This window comes from Loxodonta africana, chromosome 24 (genome assembly GCF_030014295.1).
Source record: "Loxodonta africana isolate mLoxAfr1 chromosome 24, mLoxAfr1.hap2, whole genome shotgun sequence".
Taxonomy (NCBI): Eukaryota; Metazoa; Chordata; class Mammalia; order Proboscidea; family Elephantidae; genus Loxodonta; species Loxodonta africana.
The window spans coordinates 46,533,897-46,559,826 of NC_087365.1; the positions used below are offsets into that span (position 1 = coordinate 46,533,897).

Consider the following 25,930-nt stretch of genomic DNA (forward strand, 5'->3'; position numbering starts at 1 on the left):
ACCAAAACCGTTGCCATCGAGTCAATTCCAACTCATAGCAGCCCTACAGAACAGAGCAGAACTGTCCCACAGGGTTTCCAAGGAGCAGCTGGTGGATTTGAACTGCTGACCTTTTAGATCAGCAGTCAAGCTCTAAACCACTCTGCCAGCAGTGATCTAGGTCATTACCCACAAAAAACAAAATAAATCTTAAAGAAAAGCATAAGCACTTGGTTTTTGGTTAAAATAGAGAGAACTCCTTTGTTCTGAAGCTGCAGGCAAAATTGTAATGGATGGACTTCTAGGAACCACAAAATGGTGGCTCCTTCTAGGGAACAGTATCATGTAGAAAAGATCTTATCAATCAAAACCAAGCAGAGCTCTTTCCAATGTCATTCACCTGCTCTCTAAAGAACATCAAGATAATATCTGGGAAATCTGGGCCCCCAGGTCCACATCTGCACTCTCAAAGAACGCAGACTTCCAAGACATCCTTTATGCAGAGAAAGGAGGCCTCTCATGAAGAAATAAACAAGCAGAAAAGCTCCGGGTTTGACAACTTTCCATTGCTGTCGGCATCTTCGACAGAGCATCGAGGCACTTTTTGTCACTAACAGGACTACTATGCTGAACTGCTCAGTTTGTTCAGCCCAAGGCAAACATCCCCTGAGAGATAAGAGACAGGATTACCAGAGAAAGCAAACAGGAGTCTTGAAGAAGAAAAGGAATCCGTCCTCTCCTAGTCTCATGAACTCCTTCTTTTTTATGACTTATTTAGAATGAGAGTCACAGAGGAAGCCCCCGTAACAACCACCAGGGCTCAGCTCCTTGTTTTAGAGGAGTGAAGAGGCCCACAGAGTGAATGGGGGGCCTGGTGAGTCAGTGGGCAGGGCAAGAACCAGGTCTCCTCACAAACCTTCCTGTGTCATGGTACTGCTGTTGTTGCTAACAGCCGTTGAGTCGATTCTGACTCGTGGTGACCGCAACTCATGTGACCCCATGTCATTATTTAAGAGTCATTAAGTGACCAATTGACAACCAGTCGACTTGTTTTTATATTTTTTGTTTTGTTTTGGCCCAAAAATTGGGGTTTTTTCGTTTGTTTGTTTCTTTAAATGAATCTAACTGCCAACTTTTAAAAACTGGAATATTTTGCATAAAAATCTGGATTTCTGTCTTTCTTGAGAATTCAAAGGGTCTGACAACAAGGCTTAACTGGAGGGAGCCACTTCCTTTAGAAAGCCCACTCTGTCCTCCCTATTATCACCCATTCCGAATCAGCATTCATCTTACCCCTCTGGCCCAACTTATCCATTGGGAGGCCCAGGGCTTTCAGAAGTCATAACAAGGCCTTCCTGCAAGCATTTCAGGTCATGTCTCCTGGTTAAGAGCCAAGCTTCACAATCAGGTCAGAGTCTAAAGGCCAAACTACCACAAACCATATGTCATCTTGGGAAGGTAACCTTGCTTCTCAGTACCTCAGACCCCAAATCTGTAAAATGGGGCTATTACCTACCTTGAATTTTTTTTTTTTTTTTAAGATTGTTTTGATTTATAGACAGTAAAATTCACTTTTTTGGGTGTACAGTTCTGAGTTCTACACATGCACAGATTCATCTAACTACCCCCACAAACAACACAGAACAATTACATCCCCTACAGAATTCCCCTCATACTTTGTATCACACCTCCCTCATTCCAACCCCTGGGAGTCATGGATCTGTTTCCTGCCTCTGATATCGCCTTTTCCAGTTTTTTTGTTTGTTTAGTGAAATAGTGTTTTGTCAGTGATAATAATTTTATCATTATCCCGGCACTCTGTGTCTTTCTGCAAGGAGCCGCGTGGACAACAGACCTGACCGAGCCCTAGGATACATTTGCTCAGTTCCTGGGCAATCGTTAGAGATTTAGCATTCCCCTCCACGTTTCAGGCTTTTCTACCCACATGTGATACTTCTATCAATCACTAACTGATCCCCCATTAGGTAACTGAAATCCCTGCCCAGAATATGCCCACGCTCCTAGTGCTTTTGTTCCCACCGACTAAAAATGAGGAGTCTGTGCAGGGAAATGAAGAGCAACCACGGGAGCTTGGATTCCATCACGCCCGCCTACTGAAACACACGGCAGGAAGACCTCTTCACCCCCGCAACGTGCCAAGCCAAAAAAGTATGATCCACAGGCCGGGAGGATTCCTAGTGACCACCTGGCTGGGGAAAGGAGCTCGTTTCTCACCAAGCATGACCGACAGAGAGAAACGTCACCGTGAGAACGCTTCCATATGGCAGTTCTTTTGGGGGTGGAGAGGTGGCAGGAGAGTGTGAGAAAGTACACCACACTGTGGAGAACAATGAATGTTCCCCAGGCCAGCCAACCTGTCTCCTTTCATTCAAGGGGGGAACTGCTGCCAGTCCATCGGAATTGGAGTCCAAATCACACTGACTGCCCAATCGAGCAGCACTAATAGGTGAGCCCTTGACCCACCGCCCTCCATGGGAAATTGAGCCCTGTCACCTCTGGCTCTGTGATCTTGGGCACCTTGGTCCTCCTCTCCAAATCAGTTTCTCCATCTAGAAATGGCATTGCACACAAGATGAACTCTGTGGGCACTGACCCGCAAAGGAATGGGTGTCAGTCCACACAGGTGGCCGCCCCTCCTTTCCTGAAACCCTCTATATTCCAGGCTCCCAGGGCAACACAGTCCCCCCTGGGGTTTCTTTCACCTTGAATCCATTGTCTTTTCAGTCTCCTTCACTGGCTTCTTTTCCTCTTTATGATTTCTACAACACACCTAAGGCTTCCAGGCTTAGTGGTTAAGTGCTACAGCTGCTAACCAAAGGTCAGCAGTTTGAATCCGCCAGGCACTCCTTGGAAACTCTATGGGGCAGTTCTACTCTGTCTTATAAGGTTGCTATGAGTCTGAATTGACTCGACGGCAATGGGTTTTTTCTAAGGGTTTCAGGGCCCTCAATCTTTCACTACCCTAGACCAGGGTCTCTCAACCTTGGCACTACTGACGACCTGGGCCAGGTAATGCTTTGTCCACTCAGCCTCTCCACCTACGGTCTCCCACAGTTCCCAAACTTGTAGAATCTGACTCCTTGACTCCCACCACACACAAATGTGCCAGCACAATTACTGGTACAACCACTCCCCTGGTAACTAAAGCCACAAAACCTTGACATTATCCCCAGGGCTTCAAACCTGTTTGTAAATATTTTTGTGTTTCTAATAAGTTCCCAGTGATGCTAACACTGCTGGTTAGGGACCAATTCTGAGAACCACTAGGAGAGCAGTGGGTCTCACAATTCATTACAAATAAGCATCACCTGGAGTATTTTAAAATGTAGATTCTAATTCAGTATATCAGGGGTGAAAATGCAAACTATCAGCAGCAGTTCAAACCGGAACAAATGAACCAGTTCAAAGCCCTGGTTATCCCTGGCCCCTTCCTTTCTCTCACAGCCCATGTCCAATCCTCAACAAAGCCTGTCTGCTCCACCTTCATAACATATCCAGAAGCCAACCACTTATCACCACCACCCAGCTCCCACCACAGTCCGAGCCACCCTCGGCTCTCAGCTGAATTATTCCAACAGTCTCCCAACTGCTCTTCCTGCTTCTACCTTTCTCACTCTATACAGACCAGGGTTTCTCAACCCTGATGTTTGGGGCTGGGTAATTCTTTTTAGCGGGGGACTGTTCTGCTGTGCACTGGAGGATTGTTAGCAGCATCCCTGGCCTCTAAACACTTAAAAAAAAAAAAAACCTGTTAACGTCGAGTTCGATTCTGACTCATAGCGACCCTACAGGACAGAGCAGAACTGCCCCATAGGGATTCCAAGGAATGCCTGGTGGATTTGAACTGCCCACCTTCTGGTCAGCAGCTGTAGTTCTTAATCACTATGCCACCAGGGTTTCCTCTATCCACTAGATGCCATTTGTAGTCCCCCCAACCCCCATTATGATGAACGCAAATGTCTGCCAACATTGACAAATGTCCCCTGGGGGGCAAAATCATCCCAGGTTGATAACCACCGATATAGACTATTCTCAACACGACAGCCAGCATGGGCGTCCTATTAAGTCAGTTCATATCCCCTCCATTCAAACTCCTCCGCAGCATGGTCTGAGGGTCCCTGCTCTCCTGACCTCTCCCCCACCCCTCAAGCACTGGAGCTTCCTTCTACCTCTGTAATACACCAAGTTAATTCTTACCCTACGGTCTTTCGACCTCTTGGTCCTTCCTTCTAGGATGATCTTCCTCCAGATACTGGCATGGCTGGTTTCTTGGTATCATGCAAATCTCTGCTCAAATACCGCATCTTCAAAGAGGCCTTCCCTGACCCCTCCATCCACACGAATCAGTGTCCACCCCCATCCCGTCCTCCTCTCTCCACGTATTACACCAACGCCTTTTGCCTTCACAGCATACACCACTGTGTGAACTGCCTAGTTAATTAACATGATCACTGTCTCTCCCTCTCTAGAACCCAAGCTCCAGAAGAGCAAGGTTCTTAGGTGAGCTGCTGGTCACTCTACGCCCCGCCCCCGCAGGCCAAAACAGTGCACAGCACATAACAGATGCTCAATAAAAAGTGGGGGTCACGGAATGCATCTCCAAATACTAACTGCACACTTGGTTACTTAACATTTCCACTGCCAACTCTTGCTGGAGACTTTGGCCTAAGGCAGTAGTTTTTCAAACTACCAAGTAAAACCCAATAGGTTAAAAAAAAATAAATTCAGGGGCTGAAGTCCAGCGTTTAAAAAAAAGAGAATTAAGAAAACAGTGCACCAGAGTACGCTGCACACAGAAAGGAAAACGCTGAATTCATGAAACTTGTTTCTGTTACCTGTGTGTGTTATATTTACACACACGAGAACCAGGTTACTGTGGTAAAGGGCAGTTAAGGCTGCAAACACTGGCCTAAGGTACATCAAGATAAAACAACTTTGCATGTCCAGGAGCCCCCCCAAAAATCTCTTACTTGTCCCTAATATTGATCTCTCTTCACCTTTACCCACTGTACTTTTAAAATTTTTTGCACAGAGGAAACAGTTCAAAGTTCAAGAACCATCCCAAAAAAGAGGGCATCGCAGCTCGCCAAAATATTCACGTTACCACAGAAAGATACTTCCAAAAATTCCAACTGACCAAGGTTAAGATTCAGGATGCTTCCAGTGGTGGACGTTTTCTCCGCTTTCGTCGTGACAGGCGTTGACGCTTGGGGAGAGAAAGGTTTCGGGCTGCCAGATAAACTCCCTGCTTGGCCTGTCTTGGTGGAGGCTGGTGAAGCTGAAAAAATATGTAATTGTTAAAAAGACAGATTTACAAATAAACAAAACTTTTACGTGTAGGGTAAGAGGAGAGTGGAAAAGTTGGAAAATTGTATTTGATTTCCACAAGGCCAACACAGCACCATGGCACAGGGTGGGAAGGGGAGAGTTAACCATTTATTTTAAGCAAAGGGCCTTAATCCAAACTTAAACCATTAAAGCCACGAAGGAAGGAGACCTCCCCAGTTATTCTAGTAAACACAAAGCTCTAAGACAAATCAGCTAAGCTGCCTCTGAAATTGGTTTGGCCCTTTCATGGTGTGTATCTCAAATAGCAAATTCAACCAGCCCCACCACGGTCCAGATGCCAGACTGGGAGCCAGACTTACAAATGGTATCTCATCCGTTTGTGGGAAGACAGAGGCTAGGTCACACCCAGCCACTTGCACCTGCTTGTGACCAGCCAGACCCCTTGGGAAAGCCCCAACTTCCCATTTCAAAGACCCATCGTTTCATGTTCTTTAGTGCTGAATGAAGCCAAACTCAGCAGCAGATGGGAGTGAGGGAGAAGTCGGTAAACTATCTCCCTCCTTACTGTGTTTCTAACTTTTATGTGAGTAAAGGGAGTTACGCCTATGCCTGAGGTTTTTAAAAGTCTCTTAAAACTCACCTATATACAGCTCCTTCTCAGCCTTAGGGAGCCCTGGTGGCACAGTGGTTAAAGCCTTCAGCTGCTAACTGAAAGGTCGGCAGTTCGAAACAACCAACCACACCGCAAGCAAAAGATGTGGCAGTCGGCTTCCACAAAGATGACAGCCTTGGAAAACCTATGGGGCAGTTCTACTCTGTCCTACAGGATCACCTTAAGTCGAAACTGACTTGCCAGCAACAAGATTTTGTTTGGTTTTCCTCAGCCTCATTTTACTGGGGTGTGGGGAGGGAGAGTAGAAAACCAAACCATGCATTTTAACAAGATGCAGCATTAATATGAGCCCATGAGGGCCTCCTAAAGAGCCTTGATATCCTGCACCTTTGCCCTCATAGCTCTGCATTATCAGGACTTTCTGGTTAACTCCTCCCGAGCCCAAGTAACAACAGCTGGCCCTGGAAACCTAAAAGGCAACAAAATGGCTGACTTTCCTCAGGCAAGCAACATTTACTCTGAGGCTATCAGGTTGTTAACAGAAAGCTATTGATGGCAAAGGGGTTAGGAATCAAGATCTCTGAAGTGGGACATGGAGATAGGAATCTCGACCCCCACAGATGTGACTTCAAAAGTGCTCAAACACTGTGGAGGGTAACTGCCTCAGTTTCCTCACCTGTCAAGTGAGGATACTCAAGAGTAAATATTCAATGGGTTAAAACCTGTACACTAGCTCACCTAATCAATATACACAGGCTAGTTTTAGGACCATGAGAAGATATACCAGTATTTGAAATGCTGGAGAGGTTGTGGAGAGACTGGAACACTTATACACTGCTGATGGGAATGTTAAATGGTACAACCACTTTGGAAATCGATTTGGTACTTCCTTAAAAAGCTAGAAATAGAACTACCACACGATCCAGCAATCCCACTCCTTGGAATATATCCTAGAGAAATAAGAGCCTTTACATGAACAGATATATGCACACCCATGTTCACTGCAGCACTGTTTTCAAGACCAAAAAGGTGGAAGCAACCACAGTGCCCATCAACGGATGAATGGATAAATAAATTATGGTATATTCACACAATGGAATATTTTGCATCCATAAAGAACAATGATGAATCTGTGAAACATTTCACAACATGGAGGAAATCCGGAAGGCATTATGCTGACTGAAATTAGTCAGCTGCAAAAGGACAAATATCGTATGAGACCACTATTATAAGAACTCCAGAAATAGTTTAAACAGAGAAGAAAATATTCTTTGATGGTTACGAGAGTAGGGATGGGGGCGGGGGAGAGGTTTTCACTTATTAGTGAATAAGAACTATTTCAGATGAAGGGAAAGACAACACACAATACAGGAGAAGTCAGCACAACTGGACTAAACCAAAAGCTAAGAAGTTTCCTGAATAGACTGAACCTTCAAAGGCCAGCGTAGCAGGGGAGTGGGTTTGGGGACCATGGTTTCAGGGGACATCTAAGTCAACTGGCATCATAAAATCTATTAAGAAAACACTCTGCATTCCACTTTGCAGAGTGGTGTCTGGGGTCTTAAACACTAGGAAGTGGCCATCTAAGATGCATCAATTGGTCTCAATCCACCCGGAGCAAAGGAGGATGAAAGACACAAGGTAATTATGAGCCCAAGAGACAGAAAGGGACACATAAACCAGAGACTACATCAGCCTGAGACCAGAAGAACTAGATGGTGCCCAGCTACAACCAATGACTACCCTGACAGGGATCACAACAGAGAACCCCTGAGGGAACAGGAGAGCAATGAGATGCAGACCTCAAATTCTCATAAAAAGACCAGACTTAATGGTCTGACTGAGACTAGAAGGACCCTGGAAGTCATGGTCCCCAGACCTTCTGTTAGCTCAAGACAAGAACCATTCCCAAAGCCAACTCTTCAGACAGGGATTGGACTGGACTATGAGACAGAAGGAAACCCTGGTGGCATAGTGGTTAAGAGCTACAGCTGGCAACCAAAAGGTCAGCAGTTCTAATCCACCAGGCACTCCTTGGAAACGCTATGGGGCAGTTCTACTCTGTCCTATAGGATCGCTATGAGTTGGAATCAACTCGACAGCGGTGGGTTGGATTTTATGAGACAGAAAATGATACTGATGAAGAGGGAGCTTCTTGGATCAAGCAGACACATGAGACTATGTGGGCAGCTCCTGTCTGGAGAGGAGATGAAAGGGCAGAGGGGATCAGGAGCTGGCCGAATGGACATGGAAAGAGAGAGTGGAAGGAAGGAGTGTGCTGTCTCATTACGGGGGGAGTATATAGCAGGGTATATGTAAATTTTTATATGTGAAGCTGAGTTGATTTGTAATCTTTCACTTAAAGCACAATAAAAAAAAATTTTTTTAATTGCCAGTATTTGCAATGTAATACAGTGAGTGTTTTGGGTTGAACAGTTTGTGTCCCCCCAAAATTGAAGTCCATCCAGAACCTGTGAATGTGACCTGATTTGGAAATAGGGTCTTTGCAGGCATAATACAGTTAAGATGAGTCATATTGAATTAGAGTGCCCTCTAAACTGCAGTATGACTGGTGTCCTTTATAAAAAGAGAGAAAATTGGACAGAGAGAGAGACATGGAGGGAAAACAGCTATGTGAAGATGGAGGTAGAGCATTTTCCCTCAGAGTCCCCAGAATAAACCAACCTGGCTGACACCTTCAATTCAGACTTCTAGACTCCAGAACCATAACAGAATAAATTTCTGGTTTTTTTAAGCGACCCAGTTTGTGGTAATTTGTTGTGGCAGCCCTAGGAAACAAATACAAAAGGCGCCCTGGTGGCGCAGCAGTTAAGCACTCAGCTGCTAATTGAAAGGTTTTTTATGTATGTCTAGACATTTTTTTTTTTTTTTTTTTTAGACATAGGCCTGGATTCAAGCAAGGATTTGCGAGCCAGACACCTTGGGTTCAAGTTCCCACTCTGCTGCTGCCCTGCTGTGTAACCTTGGGCAAGCTACCAGAGGTTCCGCACCTCCCTTTCCTGACATCCGTTAAAAAAAAAAAAAAAAAACCCAAACCCATTGCCAACAAGTCAATTTCAACTCATAGCAACCCTATAGGACAGAAAAGCACTGCCCCATAGGGTTTCCAAGGCTTTAATTTTTATGGAAGCAGACTGCCACATCTTTCTCCCGCAGAGCGGCTGATGGGTTCAAACTGCCAATGTTTCGGTTAGCAGCCAAGCACTTAACCACTGTACCATCAGGGCTTCTTCCTGACATCCATAGAAAGAGATAATAATAGCACCTACTTAATGAGGTCATTTGGGTGGATAACCGGCCCATCAGCTGAACGGTGCCTGGCATCTATTAACTACTACGCTATTGTTTGCTCTCACTGTAGTGTTTCCCATTAACCTCTAGAGCTTTGGGTCCATCATCTAAACCAATGGTTCTAAAATGGAGGTGATCCTGCCCCCGGGGCACATTTGACAACACCTGGAGACATTTCTGATTGTCACAGCTGGGGAGGGATCCTACTGGCATCCAGTAGGTAGGTCCCAGAGATGCTGCTAGAAAGCCTACAATGCATAGGATTGTGCTCCCCAGAAAGAATTATGTGGCCCATAATACCAACAGTGCCTAGGTTGAAAAACTCTACACATGGGGATGAAGCACACATGTCTCAAGGATTCCTTTTCCTCATCTGGAAATCAGGAGAGGTGAGGGTTAGGTTAGCTAATCCACATCGACTGGTGCTTGGCAAGCGCTCGATAAACATTGGAAATTATTTTCAGAATTCAGCTAAAATACTAAATTAAAACACAGTTCCTGTTAGGATTAATAGAATGCCTGGCCCAGGACCTGGAATACCACGTACTCTCAGTTTGGGTTGTTATTACCATTACTCCACCACCTGTCAGTTTGTTGTACTATGGTGGCTTGCATGTTGCTATGATGATGGAAGCTATGCCACCAGCATCTCGAATACCAGCAGGGTCACCCACAGGGGACAGGTTTCAATGCAGCTTCCAGACTAAGATGGTCTAGGAAGAAAGGCCTGGCAATGTACTTCCAAAAATTAGCCAATGAAAACCTTATGGATCAAAACAGAACACTGTCGAATTCGCATGCTTTGGACATGTCATCAGGAGGGATCAATCACTGTACAGGACATCATGTTTGGTGAGCACCAGAGAGGGCAAGGAAGACCCTCAATAAGATGGACTGGCATAACAGCTGCAAAGAGGCAATGTTTCATTCTGCTGTACATAAAGTTGCCATGAGTTAAAGTCAACTCGATGGCAGCCAACATTACTATTACTACCACTGGTATTGCTGGTATTAAAACAACAAGGAGAACTGAAATGTTTGTTATACTAAGAGACAAGAATAAAGATAAAGGCATTTAAAAAGATTTCAATACTACAAATAGAAATCTTTAGTATCAGGATTATTTAAAACCCACTTATTTATGTTCCTAATTCTTCCAAAAGGAATTTGCAGTGGCTCAAAATATCCACGTAATGTATTTCTCATGAAGATTATAGACCAAGACTTTTTGGATTATGTTTTCTTAAGGAAACCAGCAAGCAAGTTTAGCAGCAGAGGCCTTATCATAGTATCTAGAGCACTGCTTGAGACTTGCAGGGAATTTTGACAAGGATGCCTAACTCTAAGTGGTAATAGGAACAGCAACAACAACCAAAAAAAAGGCAAAGATGCTGTTGCACCCAGAACTCAGGAAGTGAGTAGGCATTTCCCTCGCTAAGAGGTCAAGTTACAAAAGCAATAAGGAGAGGCTGGCAAGCAGTCTAGCACAGTCCTGCCCACTCATGGTCCTTCGAGAAATTTTAGCAAAAACACAGATAAAAGTCATGTTTAGTGTGTATGTGTGTGTGTTCATGAGTATTAAAAAACCTAATCGACTGCCATCGAGTCAATTCCAACTCATATCGACCCTTTAGGACAGGGCACAACTTCCTCATAGGATTTCCAAGTAGCAGCTGGTGGATTCAAACTGCCAGTCTTGTGGTTAGCAGCCGAACTCTTAACTAGTGCGCCACCAGGGCTCAAGAGTACTAGGGAAAAGAATAACTAGAACACAAACCTTTAATTTCATAGACACATAAAATTTCTTTTGTTAAGGAACTTAAGTATTGAGATTTAAAAAACACATTCTCTAAATTAAAAAAAAATTTAAATATAGTCAATAACTGGTCAATAAACATGATCACTGAGCTCAACATAAACAAATGCTATATATATATTATACATATACCCCTTTTCCTTTTTATCTCTATGGTAACATGTTTCAAAAATTAATATCTAGGGTTGATGGCAGATAAAGAAAGAAGAACACTAATATAAATCATAAAACCGTTTAGGAGACCACTGGGTGATATTATCCAAAATTAAAATGTATAAAACACCCCGGTCCACAAGTTCCACTGCTAGGAATTCACTCCTGGCTTTAAATTGTAAGAAGTGCCCCTAGAATACAGTATGTGCAGAAGAGTGCTTGCTTCAATAGTATTTTATAACAGCAAAAGAATAGGAGACAGCTTATAAAAGCCAATTAATTGGAAACTGGCTAAACAAATTCTGCTATAAATACCATGCAACCCTTAAACAGGATGAAGCTGACTGTAGGATCCGACACAGAACGGCCTCCACAAAAAACACACGTGAAAAAAGAGAAAAGTAAAATGAATTCCGGACAGAATGTCCCTATGTGTGTAAATATTTTTTAGAAGCATATGTACATATTTAAGTGCACAGATACATACTGTTTCTTATAAACTGTTGACAGGGGTAAACTTTTGAGAAAAACAGGAGCTCTAGGTGGTGGGAAGAAAGGCACTTTTTATGTTATATACTCTGTACTGCTGTGTTTTTCCTTTTCATTTTAACCACGTGCATGCGGTACTCCTGTCTTAAAAGAGAGTCAACTAGAGGCGTTTAAGGAGCCCTGGTGGCACGACAGTTAAACGCTCAGCTGCTAACCACAAAGTTGGTAGTCTGAACCTACCCAGTGGCTCCCAAACAGAAAAAGCTGGCTATTTGCTCCTGTGAAGATCACAACCTAGAAAACATATGGGGCAGCTCTATTCTGTCAAACGGGGTTGCTAAGAGCTGACACCTATTTGATGGCACCCACCAACAATGGCAACCAAGGTGTGTAGATTACCAGTCTCTGTTATTTTTCCTGTGGTTTTTTTGGAAAGGAAAATCTTTTAAAACAAGTACAAAATGTATTTGCTAACATGGAAAAACATGAACGAAGGGAGAGGAATTCCATCATTACATGACTCCAGTGAAGTTTGATAGATACGTTCTTAAAAACTTTTATCCTGGCTTTGCAGGTGGCCACCTAGAGAAGCGTGTAACATGCTAGCCAATTGGGCTGATTACAACGTGAGGATTGAAGAGAGGTGGCTGCACAAACTGAAAGTCCTAAATGCCACTGAACTACATGCTTTAAATGGTTCATTTTCTTATGTGGCTTCCACCTCAAGAAAAATACTAGGAGAGCCAAACTGCTTATATCATATGGGGTTAGAAAGTTAGAAACATGCCGTGAATACAGCACACGTAGGAGAATATATAATTTACACTAAGAAAACAAATCAACGTTTATGTTTAAAATGTTACTTCACTGAAGCCACGTTTTTCTCCAAGAAATGTTTTCTTAGATTCAGTCACTCACGTACCACCATGAGTTCTGTCCTATTCATGCCTGGAATCCTGCCTGCGCAGTGGTTAAGAGCTACGGTTGCTAACCAAAAGCTCAGCAGTTCGAATCCACCAGTCGCTCCTTGGAAAGAAACCCTATGGAGCAGTTCTACTCTGTCCTTTAGGGTCGCTATGAGTCGGAATCAACTTGAAGGCAACAGGTATTCATGTACTATCCATATAGCTGACAATTAGAAGCGTATATACCGACATAAAGATTTCAAAAACACAGAAATGCTGCTACAGCGGACACTCTCTGCACACACTGCGTGAGAAGAAACAGAAAGCCTAGTTTGATCCCATTCTGCCACCAAAGTCATTAGTACTGTATTTTTTACATTTTTATTAATGTAATTATACACATTAAAAAATCTGAAAGAACACCCAATTCGTAATAGGTGTCACCTCCTGGGGTGAAATTAAATGCTATTTGTTCTATGATATTAAAAAATTTTGAAAGGACAATTTTATGTTTGGGGGAAAAATGATGAAAATGAAATGAAATATTGAACTTTAAAGAACAGCGTTAAGCAAACAGTTTTGGTAAAATTCAAAATTGTGATACTTTAAATCAATGGTTTTCAACCGGTGGGGGGGTACAGATTTGTTCCTCCAGGGGATATCTGGCAATGTCTGGAGACATTTTTTGCTGTCACAACTGGGGTAAGGGGCCCTACTGGTATCTCTTGGATAGAGGCCAGGGATGCTGCTAAACATCGTACAAAGCACAGGACCAGCCCCCCCAGCAAGAATTATCAGGCCCAGAATGTCAATAGTGTTGAGCTTGGGAAACCCTGCTTTAAATCACTCTAGACATGTGCAAAAGCAAGAAGACTTTTGGAAACTCTCAATTCAATTAAACTTTGAAATGGATGCCAATCCTTTTACAAAGCCACAAATCCTGCCAAAGAAAGAACTAATTGCCTCTGAAGTCACAAATAATTTAATCAGATTTTATACTTTGATGTGCAGTTCACAAGTGTGGGCTAAAACACACCATTTATTATCTACGAAATCCTAACAGCCTGTGCGAAGTGCTCCTCTGACCACATGAAGCACGAGTCTTGGAACCGAATTAGAAAAAACACCCCTTTGCTCCCACGCACCCAGCACTCTGGGTGAGGTGGGGGTGAGGAGTTAATGACTCACGTGAATTTTCCTCTATTTATGAAAGCTTGGAAACAACCTGTACGTTCAAAGGGCTGCGGTTTTGCACAATTCCTAGTGGCACCATGCACGGAGGGGCTGGGCGGCAGGGCGGCACTGCATGGCTGTGACAGAATGCAAAGCATTCATATAGCGAGGGAGGCATCTATCTAAGTGATATGCCAAAGGGCTATGTACTAACGTGGAAAGTATTCACAATTCAAGGTCAAGTTAAAAAAAAATCTAAACCACCTACATCAGCCGTTACAAATAGGTGATCCATGAACCACACAGTTCGCAGCTGTGTTTTACGCAGCATAGAGATTTTTTATTCTATTTGAGCCAATATGTAAAAGTTGGAGTCATTCCCACTTAAAAGAATATAGATTTGAGACTTCTCTTGCAAAATCAACAATCTGGCTACACTGAGCCCACCTTCCCACTTGGCCAAGAAGCGGCAGGAGGAAAAGTACTTTTAGAAGGTACTAAATGCCACTGAACTGTATCCTTTAAAATGGTTAATTTTGTGGGAAGTGACTTTTACCTCGATTAAATAGAGCTCGAGAGCTTTGATTCCATCATCTAAACCAATGGTTCTCAACAGGTGGTTGGGTCTTACCCCCAACCCCGACACATTTGCAATGTCTAGAGGCATTTTTTGATTGTCATAACTGGGGTGGGATGCTACTGGCATCCAGTGGGTAGACCCCAGAGATGCTGCTAAAGAGCCTACAATGCACAGGATTGTCCCTCACAAGAAAGAATTATCCAGCCCATAGTATCAATAGTGCTGAGGTTGAAAAAACTCCCATCTAAACACTGGGATGAAGTAGGCAAGTTTACTTGAGACTGACGGGTTATGACCCATTAGTGGATCATAAGCAACATTTTTTGTAATGAAATACAAAAACAAAACAAAACACAGTCCTTAAGTTGATTCAGACTCACGGTAATCTCACATGGCTCAGAGTAGAACTATGTTCCGAAGGGTTTTCAACAGCTGATTTTTTTTTTTCCAGAAGCATGACACCAGGCCTTTCTTCCTAGGTGCCTCCGGGTGGTCTCGAACCACCAATCTTTCAGCTAGCAGCTGGGCATGCCAACCATTTGCAATGCAATAGAGTGTAAATACCAGCATGTACCTGGGTCTGGGTTTTATATCAGAAGGATAAGTATATCGTTGCAGAAGTTTTACAAACACACAAACACATGCACACACGCTCAGGTATGTGTGTAGTACATCATGATGAAAAACCTATTTCTGATTTAGTTCACCCCAGTCATTACCGCTCCCTATGGTATTTCAGGAACGTCTCACCTCATTTCTGGAAAGCGAGTTTTCTTATGCGGGCCCACTTCCCAACCTCACTCACTTCCATATCTGCCCGATGCCTGCAAGTATGAGTTTCAACTTAATAGTATGATTTATAAACCAAAATAGAAAAAATGCTGGAAATATTGTCTAAGGGTTAACCGTGGTAACCTATGGAAGGTGGGGTTACCTGTGACTCTAGTTTTTCTAGTTAACAACTGTTTTATGACAAATAGGTATTGATTTCGCAATAATAAAAGCGTGTATTAAAGAGTATTTTCTCCTTAAACAGCAACACATAATGGAGGTACAAGATCAAAAAACCGTTAACTCAGAGGGTGGTGAAAGCCTCTGAGTTAATACATATTAATGACTTAAATCAGGATCCCGCAAGCGAATACTGGTGGAGGCATCAGTTCTGGCCAGGAAGCCAATACAGAAGGGGAACCAGAAAAATCACCAAGAATACAAACCACTACTTTGGCCATTTAGACGGCAGGATTCCAGGATACCAGGAGGGAAAGGCTCCTGGCTGAGCAAAGTGCATCTCCGAAAGCTGAATCCAGCTCTAAGGATTACAAAACACATGGCTCCGAGCTCCTCAATCCCCAAGTAAGAGGAAGGTTTCTAAATACTCGTAAAAGTTTTATTTTAATCGTTTGCTCATTTCAATTTGTAGCTTTGTGTTGCTGGTTACAAAATTTTCACTGATTAAACTACTTATATGGTTTTTCCATCAAATGGCAATCTTGCCCACATGATTGTGGAAAAATTAGTCTCATCCGTAGTATCCCTGATTATGGGTTATTTCACTGTGTTCCACCACTCCCTCCAGTGGATGTCATTATCAACGCTAACAGCAGAGGGCAGAAGGGCGCAGTGTAAAGAATACAGGCCTAGATTCAGAGTCTGGTTCAGGGACCTAGCCACCTCCCTGACACTCCCGGCAGCGACCTCAACTTGCCTTCTGTAAAATGGGGGGGCTGGCTGAGAATTTCTTCTATTCTTATACGGCCTGCAAGCTAAAAATGTTCTTAACATTTTTAAATGATTGAGAAAAATCAAAGGAAGAATTAATGTTCATGAAATGTGCAAATTACATAAAATTCACATTTCGGAGTCTTATCAGTAAAGTTTTATTAGAACACAGCCATGCTCATTTGCTAACATAACGTCTACAGCTGCTTTTGAGCTACAAGCACAGCACTGAATAGTTCAATAGACAGAACCACAAAGCCTAAAATATTTACTATCTGGCCCCTCAGAGACTGACTCGTTGCTGTCAAGAGGCCCGGTAGGACAGAGTAGACCCTATAGGACAGAGTAGAAATGCCCCATAGTGTTTCTAAAGAGCGGCTGCTGGATTTGAACTGCTGACCTTTTGGTTAGCAGCTGAGTTCTTAACCACTGCACCACCAGGGCTCCCCTTACAGCCCAAAACCAACCAAACCCACTGCTGTCGAGTTGCTTCTGACTCATAGCGACCCCACAGGGTTTTCAAGACTGTAAACCTTTACAGTAGCAGATTGCCACATCTTTCTCCCACAGAGCCACTGGTAGTTTCAAACTACTACCCTTTTCTGTTAGCAGTCGAAAGCTTTAACCATTGCGCCACGAGGGCTCCTTGGCCCCTTATAGAAAAAGGAGCAATTTACAAGATTACATTGTTTTGGAATTTCGCTTCTCCTCCTTTTCTACTCGATGGCTGTCTAACACATGATTAACAAAATGACCCCATGCACACTTAGAACAGATGATTATATTTTGGGACAGGCACTTTTCAAACTCACTGAAGTCAGGGATCCACTAACCTAGGATATAAAAAGCCCATCAAAAGTGATAAGGGATTTTCTCAGGCATTCTGATGTCATTTCTCCCTCTCCCTTTGTACTTCCAGGGGGGCAGAGAGAAGCTGAATTAAACACATGAGTCAAGTTCTCATACTCCTATAAAACGATATACTCTGAAATGTGACACAGGAGAACCAATGGGGGTTCACAAACCATGTTTTATTTTACTATTTATATTACTTTCATGTGTATTAGGAAAAAAAACAACAAGCAATTTTATTGCTTAGGATGGAGCTAAGCTGTAGACTTAATATTTAAGTATGTCATAAAATAGCTGGTACTAAGAATACGGCAAAAACCATGGCAATGCAAGTTCAGACAGCAGTGAGTTACAGGGTTGCTGTCGTGCATAAAACACTCTCAGCAGCGTGCTCTATATGGGAAGCAACGAGCTGAACTCCGTGAGGAGCCTGTGTGATTATGTACCATGTTTTGGCAAGTTGGCTAAAACAGGATCGTACAATGAGATACAAAAATCTTTTAGAACTCCGGTTAGAAAATGGGAGCAAGAGGAACGTTTTTTTCTGAAACTATGTCATCATAAATCATGTCAATTCTAGAACGAAGCTTTAAAACTCAAATGTGAACATCCAGAACCAACCACATACAGCCCTCGTTTTGAAAGATCAAAAGTCATTTATACTTCACCAATTCTCTATGCCCCACCCAGAGCCATTTTTGAAGCAGCTGGAAGCAGTGCTTGAAGATAACCAAACGAACAACACAACCAAAATGGATGGAACTCTTTAAGGTAATAACAGACTAAGTCCCCATTGCTTTTATCTTCCTGCAGCATCGGTGGTCCTTAAAGAACTGATGTTTTGTCCCTGAAGAACTGAAAGAAGGAAGAAAAGAAAGGAGGAAGGGAAGAGAAGTAGAGAAGGAGGAACGAAAAATGGAGGGAGGGAGAGAGAAAAGGATAGAAGAAAGAGAAAGATGGAGGGAGGAAGAAGGAAGGAAGGGAAAGAGGGAGGGAAGGAGGAAGGAACCGAAACCTAAAAGGCTGTCATCCACAGTTAATATGCTCTGTTGAGAAGTCTACAACTAGTGGTACGATCTGCAGAAGTGCTTTATTCATCCTGCAGAACATCCTGACATTCTACGATGACGTTTAATAATGGAAATTCTACATCAAAATCCAGATTTCCCATTTCTCTGGAAGAACGTTAAGATCTGAAACCAGAAGTCCACGTTCCTGAATGGCAACCACGGTCTGGAGCCCTTGCCATGGGGCATGTGGCCCTGGCTCACCAGTCCCTACCCCTCTCAGCTGTCTCCCCAGCCCAGAGCCTGAGGCTGGCTGCCCCTTTTGCTCATGCCTGCCTTTCTTAGTGTGGAAACTTCTCTGTGCCCATGTCTCTCAAAGGCTGAAAAACAGGGAACTAACTGCGAAGGCCGTATGTTTGAAGAAAAGTGAGAGTAACCTACTTCCTTGTAACTGCCATCGAGTTGATTCTGACTTATAGCAACTTATAGGACAGAATAGAAATGCCCCACGAGGCTTCTACAGCTGTAATCTTTGTGGAAGCAGACTCCACACCTTTCTTCCATGAAGCAGACTGGTGAGTTCCAACCACTGACCTTTCGGTTAGCAGCGAGTGCTTAGCCATTGCACCACCAGGGCTACTTTATTAGAGAAGCAAAAAGCTTCTTATGTATTTAACATGCAGCAAATTATGTTTGAGTGAGGAAAAAAAAAAGTCAACATAAGTCACCATTACTTCCCTTACGCTCAGCCAGCATTCCTCATCTGCACCCCCTCCGTGATCTACGCAGGCATGTAACTGATGAGCCCATGAGAAATAATATAGCAACCACTTCAAATGCCAGGTACTTTTCTAAGCCCTTTTTGTATGTTGATGGATTTAATCCTTACAAAAACCTAAGAGGTAGGTCTGATTATTGTCCTCATGTTACAGATCAGAAAACTAAGGCACCAAGTGGGTAAGCACCCTGCTCAAAGGCACACAGAGAATGGCAGAACCAGAATGGGGCCCCAGCATCCTCGTTCCGAACTACTCTGCTGAACCAAGTCTCAAAACTGCAACACAACTGTTACAGGGTCACCTTTAAGGAGTGGAATTGCTTTTGGGAGAGAGAGCATTTTTTTTTTATCTCATATGTTTCTCTAGTACTTGCATGTTAAAAAAGAATGGATGGCTCTGATAGAAAAGCTATCTTTCAATGAAAACGAATTCTTGGGAGAGAAAAACCAGTGCTATGGGAAGTGGGTATGAACCCAAAAGGCCTAAAGGATTTCTGGCCATCTCTGTCCACGTCCAGGAATGACCTCCAGGTTGCCGTTTGGGAACATTTTTCTCATTTTTTGTTCCCCTAACAGCAAGAAGTGGAGCCCTGGTGGTGCAGTGGTTAAGCACTCGGCTGCTAACCAAAAGGTCACTGGTTCAAACCCACCAGCCACTCTGTAGGAGAAAGATTTGGCAGCCTGCTTCCATAAAGATATACAGCCTTGGAAAGTCCATAGGTCAGGCAAAGTTCTACTCTATCCTATATGTTTGCTGAGACAGAACCGACTCAACAGAAATGGTTTTGGGTTTGAAACACAAGAATCCTGTCTGATTATTCATTGAGAATTTGCCCCACTGGAGCCTAACCCCACCTGTGAAGCACCTTTGACTGCTGTTATGATCACCCACTTGGGATCAACGCAACAGACACCGCCCATGTCTGAATCACTTCCTCCACCCTCCCCTGCCCAGGGCTGACCTGTACTCTTATCAAGGAAGTCCATGGACTCTTCGCTCGCGCTGAAATGGCTGGAAGTCGCCTTCTTCTCAGCATCCTGCTCCACGTCAGAACCCGTGTGCACAGAAGAGTTTGTACTCATGGGGGAGCGAGGCATATCCGACAAGGAAATCCTGCGGCCCGTGCCCCCACTCAGCATGGGCTTGCTCATCAGGATCTTGGGAGATGCTGTCATGTCAAAGTTGAGCTTGACCTTTTCCTGCTTGTCTATCTTGGCAGTGCCAGCACTGGGGTTGGAGGGATCAAGCAGCATTTGGTACTGGCTGTTGGGCGTGTAGGGTGTCCGGAACGGAGAATAATTAAAAACTCCAAACTTCCTACGGATGTTCTCCACGTAAACCTCCATCTCTTGCATTGCACTGTTGAAGATGCTTTTAGTCTTTTTCACAGAAAAAGGAATTTCTTTAGACATGAGGTAGCAATTATTTATTGGAACCCAGGCCCTAGAAGTGCAAAAGGGAAAGAGTTTAAGTCAACTTTGGTAATTTCCCAGACTGTTTTTTCTTCATGCAAACCAAATTAGCTTCGTATTTTTGCCAAGATTCTTAAATACTTAACTTTTTTTTTTTTAATGACTTGGTTTGAATGCTTACTAAATGATCCGCATAACAGACATATTCTGTTATGATGACAGAACACGAACAACAGAATTTAGCTAGAACTTTCAAAGGCTCTATGACTTACTCATTTTAATCCATAAAGAAAAAAGTAACAATGGAGACTTGGTGGTGCAGTGGTTAAGAGCTCAGCTGCTAACCAAAAGGTCAGCAGATCAAATCCACCAGCCACTCCTGGGAAACCCTATGGGGCAATTCTACTCTGATCTACAGGGTCGCTATGAGTCAGAATCGGCTCGATGGCAGAGGGTTTGGTTTTTGGGGTTTTTTGTTTTTTGGCTTTGGGCTGGTGAGATGAGGAAAACAAATACCAATGTCACCGTAGCCTAGACTACATCTCACACATCAGCCAAGTCTCATGGATTGAACTGTGTTCCCAAAAAATATCTGCCACCTTGGCTAAGTCATGATTCCACTGTATGATTGTCTACCATTTTACCTTCTGAAGTGATTTCTCTAAGGGTTTTAAATCCTACCACTATGATGTAATAAAATGGATTAACAGCAGTTATACTGATGAGGTCTACAAGATTAGGTAGTATCTTAAGCCAATCTCTTTTGAGATATAAAAGAGAAAAGCAAGCAGAGAGACATGGGAGCCTCATACCACCAAGAAAGCAGTGCCAGGAGCAGAGCGAATCCTTTGGACCTGAGGTTTCTGTGCTGTTTCCAGACCAAGGGAAGACTGATGACGAGGACTTTCCTCCAGAGCCGACAGAGAGAGAAAGCCTTCCCCTGGAGGTAACACCCTGAATTTGGACTCCTAGCCTACTCGACTGTGAGAGAGTAAATTTCTCTTTGTTAGAGCCATCCACTTGTGCTATTTCTCTTACAGCAGCACTAGGTGACTAACATACATGAAGAGCCTCTCTTCTCATTGGGATTCTAGAGGGGACTAGAAACAAACCCTGAAAAACCGTCAGCCTAAAAAGAGGTGCTTGTTTTTGAATGTGAGATGATTCACGTGGAAAGTAACCAAAAACAAAACCAGCCTTTCTGATTTTAACTGGCCAATAAATAAACAAACATGTTTTCTAATGCAGAATAGGAAGCAGTGGTAGCTCAGGGGTAGGGTTCTCGGCCTGAATTCCCAGCCAACACACCTCACGTGCAGCCAGCACTCATCTGTCAGGGGAGGCTTGCACGCTGATATGACACTGAACAGGTTTCAGCGGCGCTTCCAGATGAAGACAGACTAGGAAAAAAGGCCTGGCAATCTACATCCAGAAATCAGTCAATGACAACTCTATGGATCACAATGGTCCAATCCAGAACCAGTCATGCAGACAGCACAGGACCAGGCATCATTTCGTTCCATTATGTATGGGGTCGCCACGAGTAGGGGGTCGGCTAACAACAATGCAAAATAAAACAGGATGGCACTCTCACCTATCAAACTAGGTGTGGGGAGGGAACAGCCCTTCAGCCTCTGGGTATGCACCTCCCATCTCCCACCTCCCACTCCCAATCGGTTCAATCTTCCTACCTTCAACCCCCATATCCCAACAGGCTCTCTGCAGAGGCCCAAGAATGTAAAAATGGCACTGCCTGATTCTCTGGAACTAGCAGCCCAGCAGCTGTGGGTAGGAGACAGAAAGGAATGTGGGTACAACTGCTGCGGGTGCGGCAATGCCGACACAGGAGTCCCCAGGACGTAACTCTGTCACCACAGACATTTCCACTGCCTCAACCCAGTTTGCAGCTGGGAATTGAGGGAGATGTGTTTTTCCAAGGAGGCTGCCTGGATTTTACAGGCCATAAACGCAAGATGGTGGCAGCAAAGTGAGCTGTGGTGAGCGAGAAAATCCACACACAGGGTAAAGGCAGTAACATCCTTGTTGCTACCAAAGTGGCTATTTAGGATCTAGGCCGGCATGGCCATGTCCTCCAATTTTTCAAAAGAAAAAAAAAAAAAAAGGATTTTTTTTTTTTATATTAAATTTAGCCCACTTTTTTTTTTATTGTGGTAAATACATATGTAACAAAACATTTGCCATTTCAATGTTTTTTGACATGTACAATTCAGTGACACTCATCGTGTTCATCTTGTTCAACCATCACTGCTAGCGTGTCCAGATTTTCCGTCATCCTTAACAGAGGCTCAGGGTCCCCTAAGCAGTGAGTTCCCTTCTTCCACTCCCTCCCACCCACCCCGGGTAATCACTACTGATAAAGTTCAGTCTCTATACATTTGTCTGTTCTAGGCATTTCATATATATGAGATGGTACAGGATTTGTCCTTTTGTGAAATTTTACCCCAATTCTAACAGCTGGCATCGGATTCACATTTTTAAAAGAAAATGGTTTGGGGGAAATAAAGCGTGTCCTTGGAGCAGAATTCAGAACACAGGCTGATTCTTTGCAACCCTTGACGATAACTAGATCATGACACAAACTAAAACTGTCGTTGTGAGACGTCATCAAGTCAATTTTGACTCATCGCACCCCCGGTGACAGAACAGAACTGCCCCACAAGGTTTTCTAGGCCGTAGCCTTTATGGGAGCAGATCACCAAATCTTTTCTCCCACGGAGCCACTGGGTAGGTTCCAACAGCCAACCTTTTGGTTAGCAGCCAAGCATTAACGGTTGTACCACCAGGGGTCCTTAAACTAAAACTAAAAAAACACCCCCAAAATAGCTAACTCAACTCAGTGTGCTTAAAATCACCAGCTTCTCATGCATTCCGACTGGCTGCTACCATTCTGCTGAGGCCTGAAGAACCACAGCTCCAGGCAGACAGAATGGGGGCTGAACGGGAGCCAGATGCCTTCCAGGTTGAGTCTGCACAAGACTTCATGTGTGGGGCTGGTGGACACAAGTCCAGACTAGACAAGACAGGTCTGAGAAGCATAGGAACCCCAGGACTGCCCTTGGACATGTGACTTCACTCCCCTGAGCCAGCCTCAGCTGTGTCACCAGTGAAGCAGGGGATGAGCCCCTGCCCTCCTGGGAGGGAGTCGGGGAGGGGGTGGGCATCAAGGGGATCAAATGAAAGGCACTCAAGCCAGCGTCCAGCACCACCAGTCGGTCATTAGCATTCGACCATGTTCCCCCCCCCACTCCTCCCCACCAGTGTCTGTACCAGGGCCTTAACCTGTTTCTTCCCTGGTTCTCAGATGCAGTCAGTGGAGTTCATTGCTAAGCAATTTCTGGAAAGTAAAATGTTTCTTTTCCTTTAAAGTTGGCCTGGAGCCCTGGTGGTGCTGTGGTTAAGAGCTAGGCTGCTAACCAAAACATCAGCAGGTCAAGTCAACCAGCTGCTCCTTGGAAAACCCTACAGGGCAGTTCTACTCTGTCCTATAGGGTTGCTATGCGTCAGAATCAACGCAACGGCAACCGGTTTAGTTTTTTTTTTTTTTTCGGTTGGGAAAGCAGGCCCAGGAAACACTTGAATGGAAATGATACTTGCTTGTGGTCTGGGTCACAATATAAAGTTTCTAGAGGGCAATGTCACAAGAGCAGCACTACATTTAAAAGCCTGAGCTCTGGACTTACACTGTCTGGGTTCTAATCCCAGCCTGGCTGGCCTTCATCAAGGTCTTAACCTCTCTGTGCCTCAATTTTCTTATCAGTAAAATGGAGATAAAATCAGTTTCTCTTTCACATGGTTATTGTTAGAACTGAACAAACACACCAAAAGGCCTTCAAAAACAGGGCCTGGTAAACAGTACGCATTCCACGTCTGCTACTTGTTGATGTTGTTTTTTTTTTTAGATATACAGGCACTTAAGGAAACACATTCTATATTCTCATGCAATATTACGTGCCTGTGTCTACGAAATATAGCAAAAAAAAAAAAAAAAAGCAGTAATCTCTTAAAGGAGAGAAAGCACGCAGTGAGGCCACTCAGGACACATGCTGACACGTGCAGGAGCCTCCCCAGCCTCTCATTACAATTTGATTTGCTGGACAACTAAGCATGCAGCGGTCTAGGATAGTTCTTGGTCTGCTGTCCTGTCCTATGTCACTGACACACGTTTCGCTCTGCGACCCAAAGGTGGGAGTGCCCCTGAAACAGGGAGCAGTTTATCACACCTCCTGCAGCCTCCACTTGGTTCCCTGGCCTTAGCCAGAGCACACGAGTCAACACACCCTGCCGCACTCTGCTTTCTTAAAGAACATCTATGGGAAACCCGAGATCCTCTGCAGATGAAGGGGACCACCCCCCAACCCCAGAATGAAGAACTTCCTTTAGGCGTTGCCTCGCCCACGGCTGTCAGTGACTCCCGACCCAATGTCAACTAAAACATTCTTAGAACTGCAACGTGTCGTGTCGTTACTCCACCGCTGCGGAATGCCCTTCACGACTCCCTTAGTGTGCTCCCTCACCCAAAACAAACCCAACAACTTGGAGCTTTCCCGCAGGGGATCAAAGACACCACAGACTCCAAGAGGGACCTGGAAAATTTGGTGGGTTGCCACAAATTTGCCATGGGAGGTAGCGAGATCATGACACTCATGCTGCTTTCTTTTCCACAAACACACAGAAGCGCTCTGGCTTCCACAAAAGCTCCAATCCAGAACCAAGTCCTCGACCTGCAAGGTGGGGTCCAGGGCCCCTGGGACACACCAGCAAAGCTCAGGCACTGTTCTTCTTCATGCTCCCTAAGCCACCCCCCACCAGAGGGGTGAGGGCTGTGAGAGGACCTGGGAATAGGTAGTACATGGGGCCAAGCCTTGCTGTTCCCCACCCAGCTATTTCCTAAGTGTACACACACTGTGTCATACTAGAGAGTGAGAATAATCCTAAACCTTCAAGATAATAAACACTCGCTATCCTCTCGTGTTTATTATCTTGAAGGTTTAGGATTATTCTCACTCTCCAGTATGACACAGAGTGCGATAAACACTTGCTACGCTCTCGCGAGGAAACCTGGTGGCGTAGTGGTTAACAGCTACAGCTGCTAACCAAAAGGTCGGCAGTTCGAATCAACTAGGCGCTCCTTGGAAACCCTATGGGGCAGTTCTACTCTGTCCTATAGAGCCCCTGTGACCCAGCCCTGCTCATCCATCTAGCTCCATCTCCTACCATCCTTTCCTCCTCTCACCCCATCTGACCCAAACTGTCCCCCTTGCTTTTCCTCAGCACACTCAGCCCTTCCCTGCCCAAGTCTCTGCTCTTGCTGGTTCCTGATCTTCACACCTGGCCCATCATTATCTCCTGATCTCTAAATATCTTGCCTGCTTGTTGACTTATTTATTATCCTCCTTCTCCTCTAGGATGCAGCTGTCAAGCAGGTAGGGACGGTGTCTGCCTAGCTCCCTCCTGTATCCCCAGAATCTAGCACACAGCCTGGCACACGGCAGCCACCGTGGATACATATTTCTGTCAACGAAGGAATAAATTAATTTTAGAAAGATTTCCAACAAGAGTAGTTACAATCAAATAAAGTGCGATACTTCCTGCCAAACCCACGACCATCTCAACAAATTTCTCTTCTGTCTCCTGACAACGGACTGCCAGGATTCCTAGTAAATAATTTTGCAGGATACTTTGGAATTCATGCTTTTCTTTAATTTGCAAGACAGCAAACAGAACTTAACAAAGAGAGCAGTGTTTCAGATTCTGGTGCTGCTTAAAACTATAAATGACTTTTTTTCTCTGTGTGTGTGTGTGTGCGT

The 25,930-nt window shown here is 44.2% G+C and overlaps 1 protein-coding gene across 27 annotated transcripts in view; it reads right to left on the minus strand.

Moving 5' to 3' along the window:
• ZMYND8 (zinc finger MYND-type containing 8) overlaps positions 1–25,930 on the minus strand; it is a 145,917-nt gene that overhangs the window by 38,284 nt on the left and 81,703 nt on the right. For 24 of the 27 annotated variants that reach the window (XM_023550330.2, XM_023550328.2, XM_023550329.2 and 21 more), the window contains 2 exons: positions 19,652–20,133; positions 5,138–5,278 (listed from right to left, as the gene is read on the minus strand). In XM_023550330.2, the coding sequence (XP_023406098.2) occupies positions 5,138–5,278; positions 19,652–20,133 (623 nt within the window). The remainder of the gene's footprint in view (positions 1–5,137; positions 5,279–19,651; positions 20,134–25,930) is intronic. The other 3 variants (XM_064276165.1, XM_064276166.1, XM_064276160.1) reach the window with 1 other exon arrangement.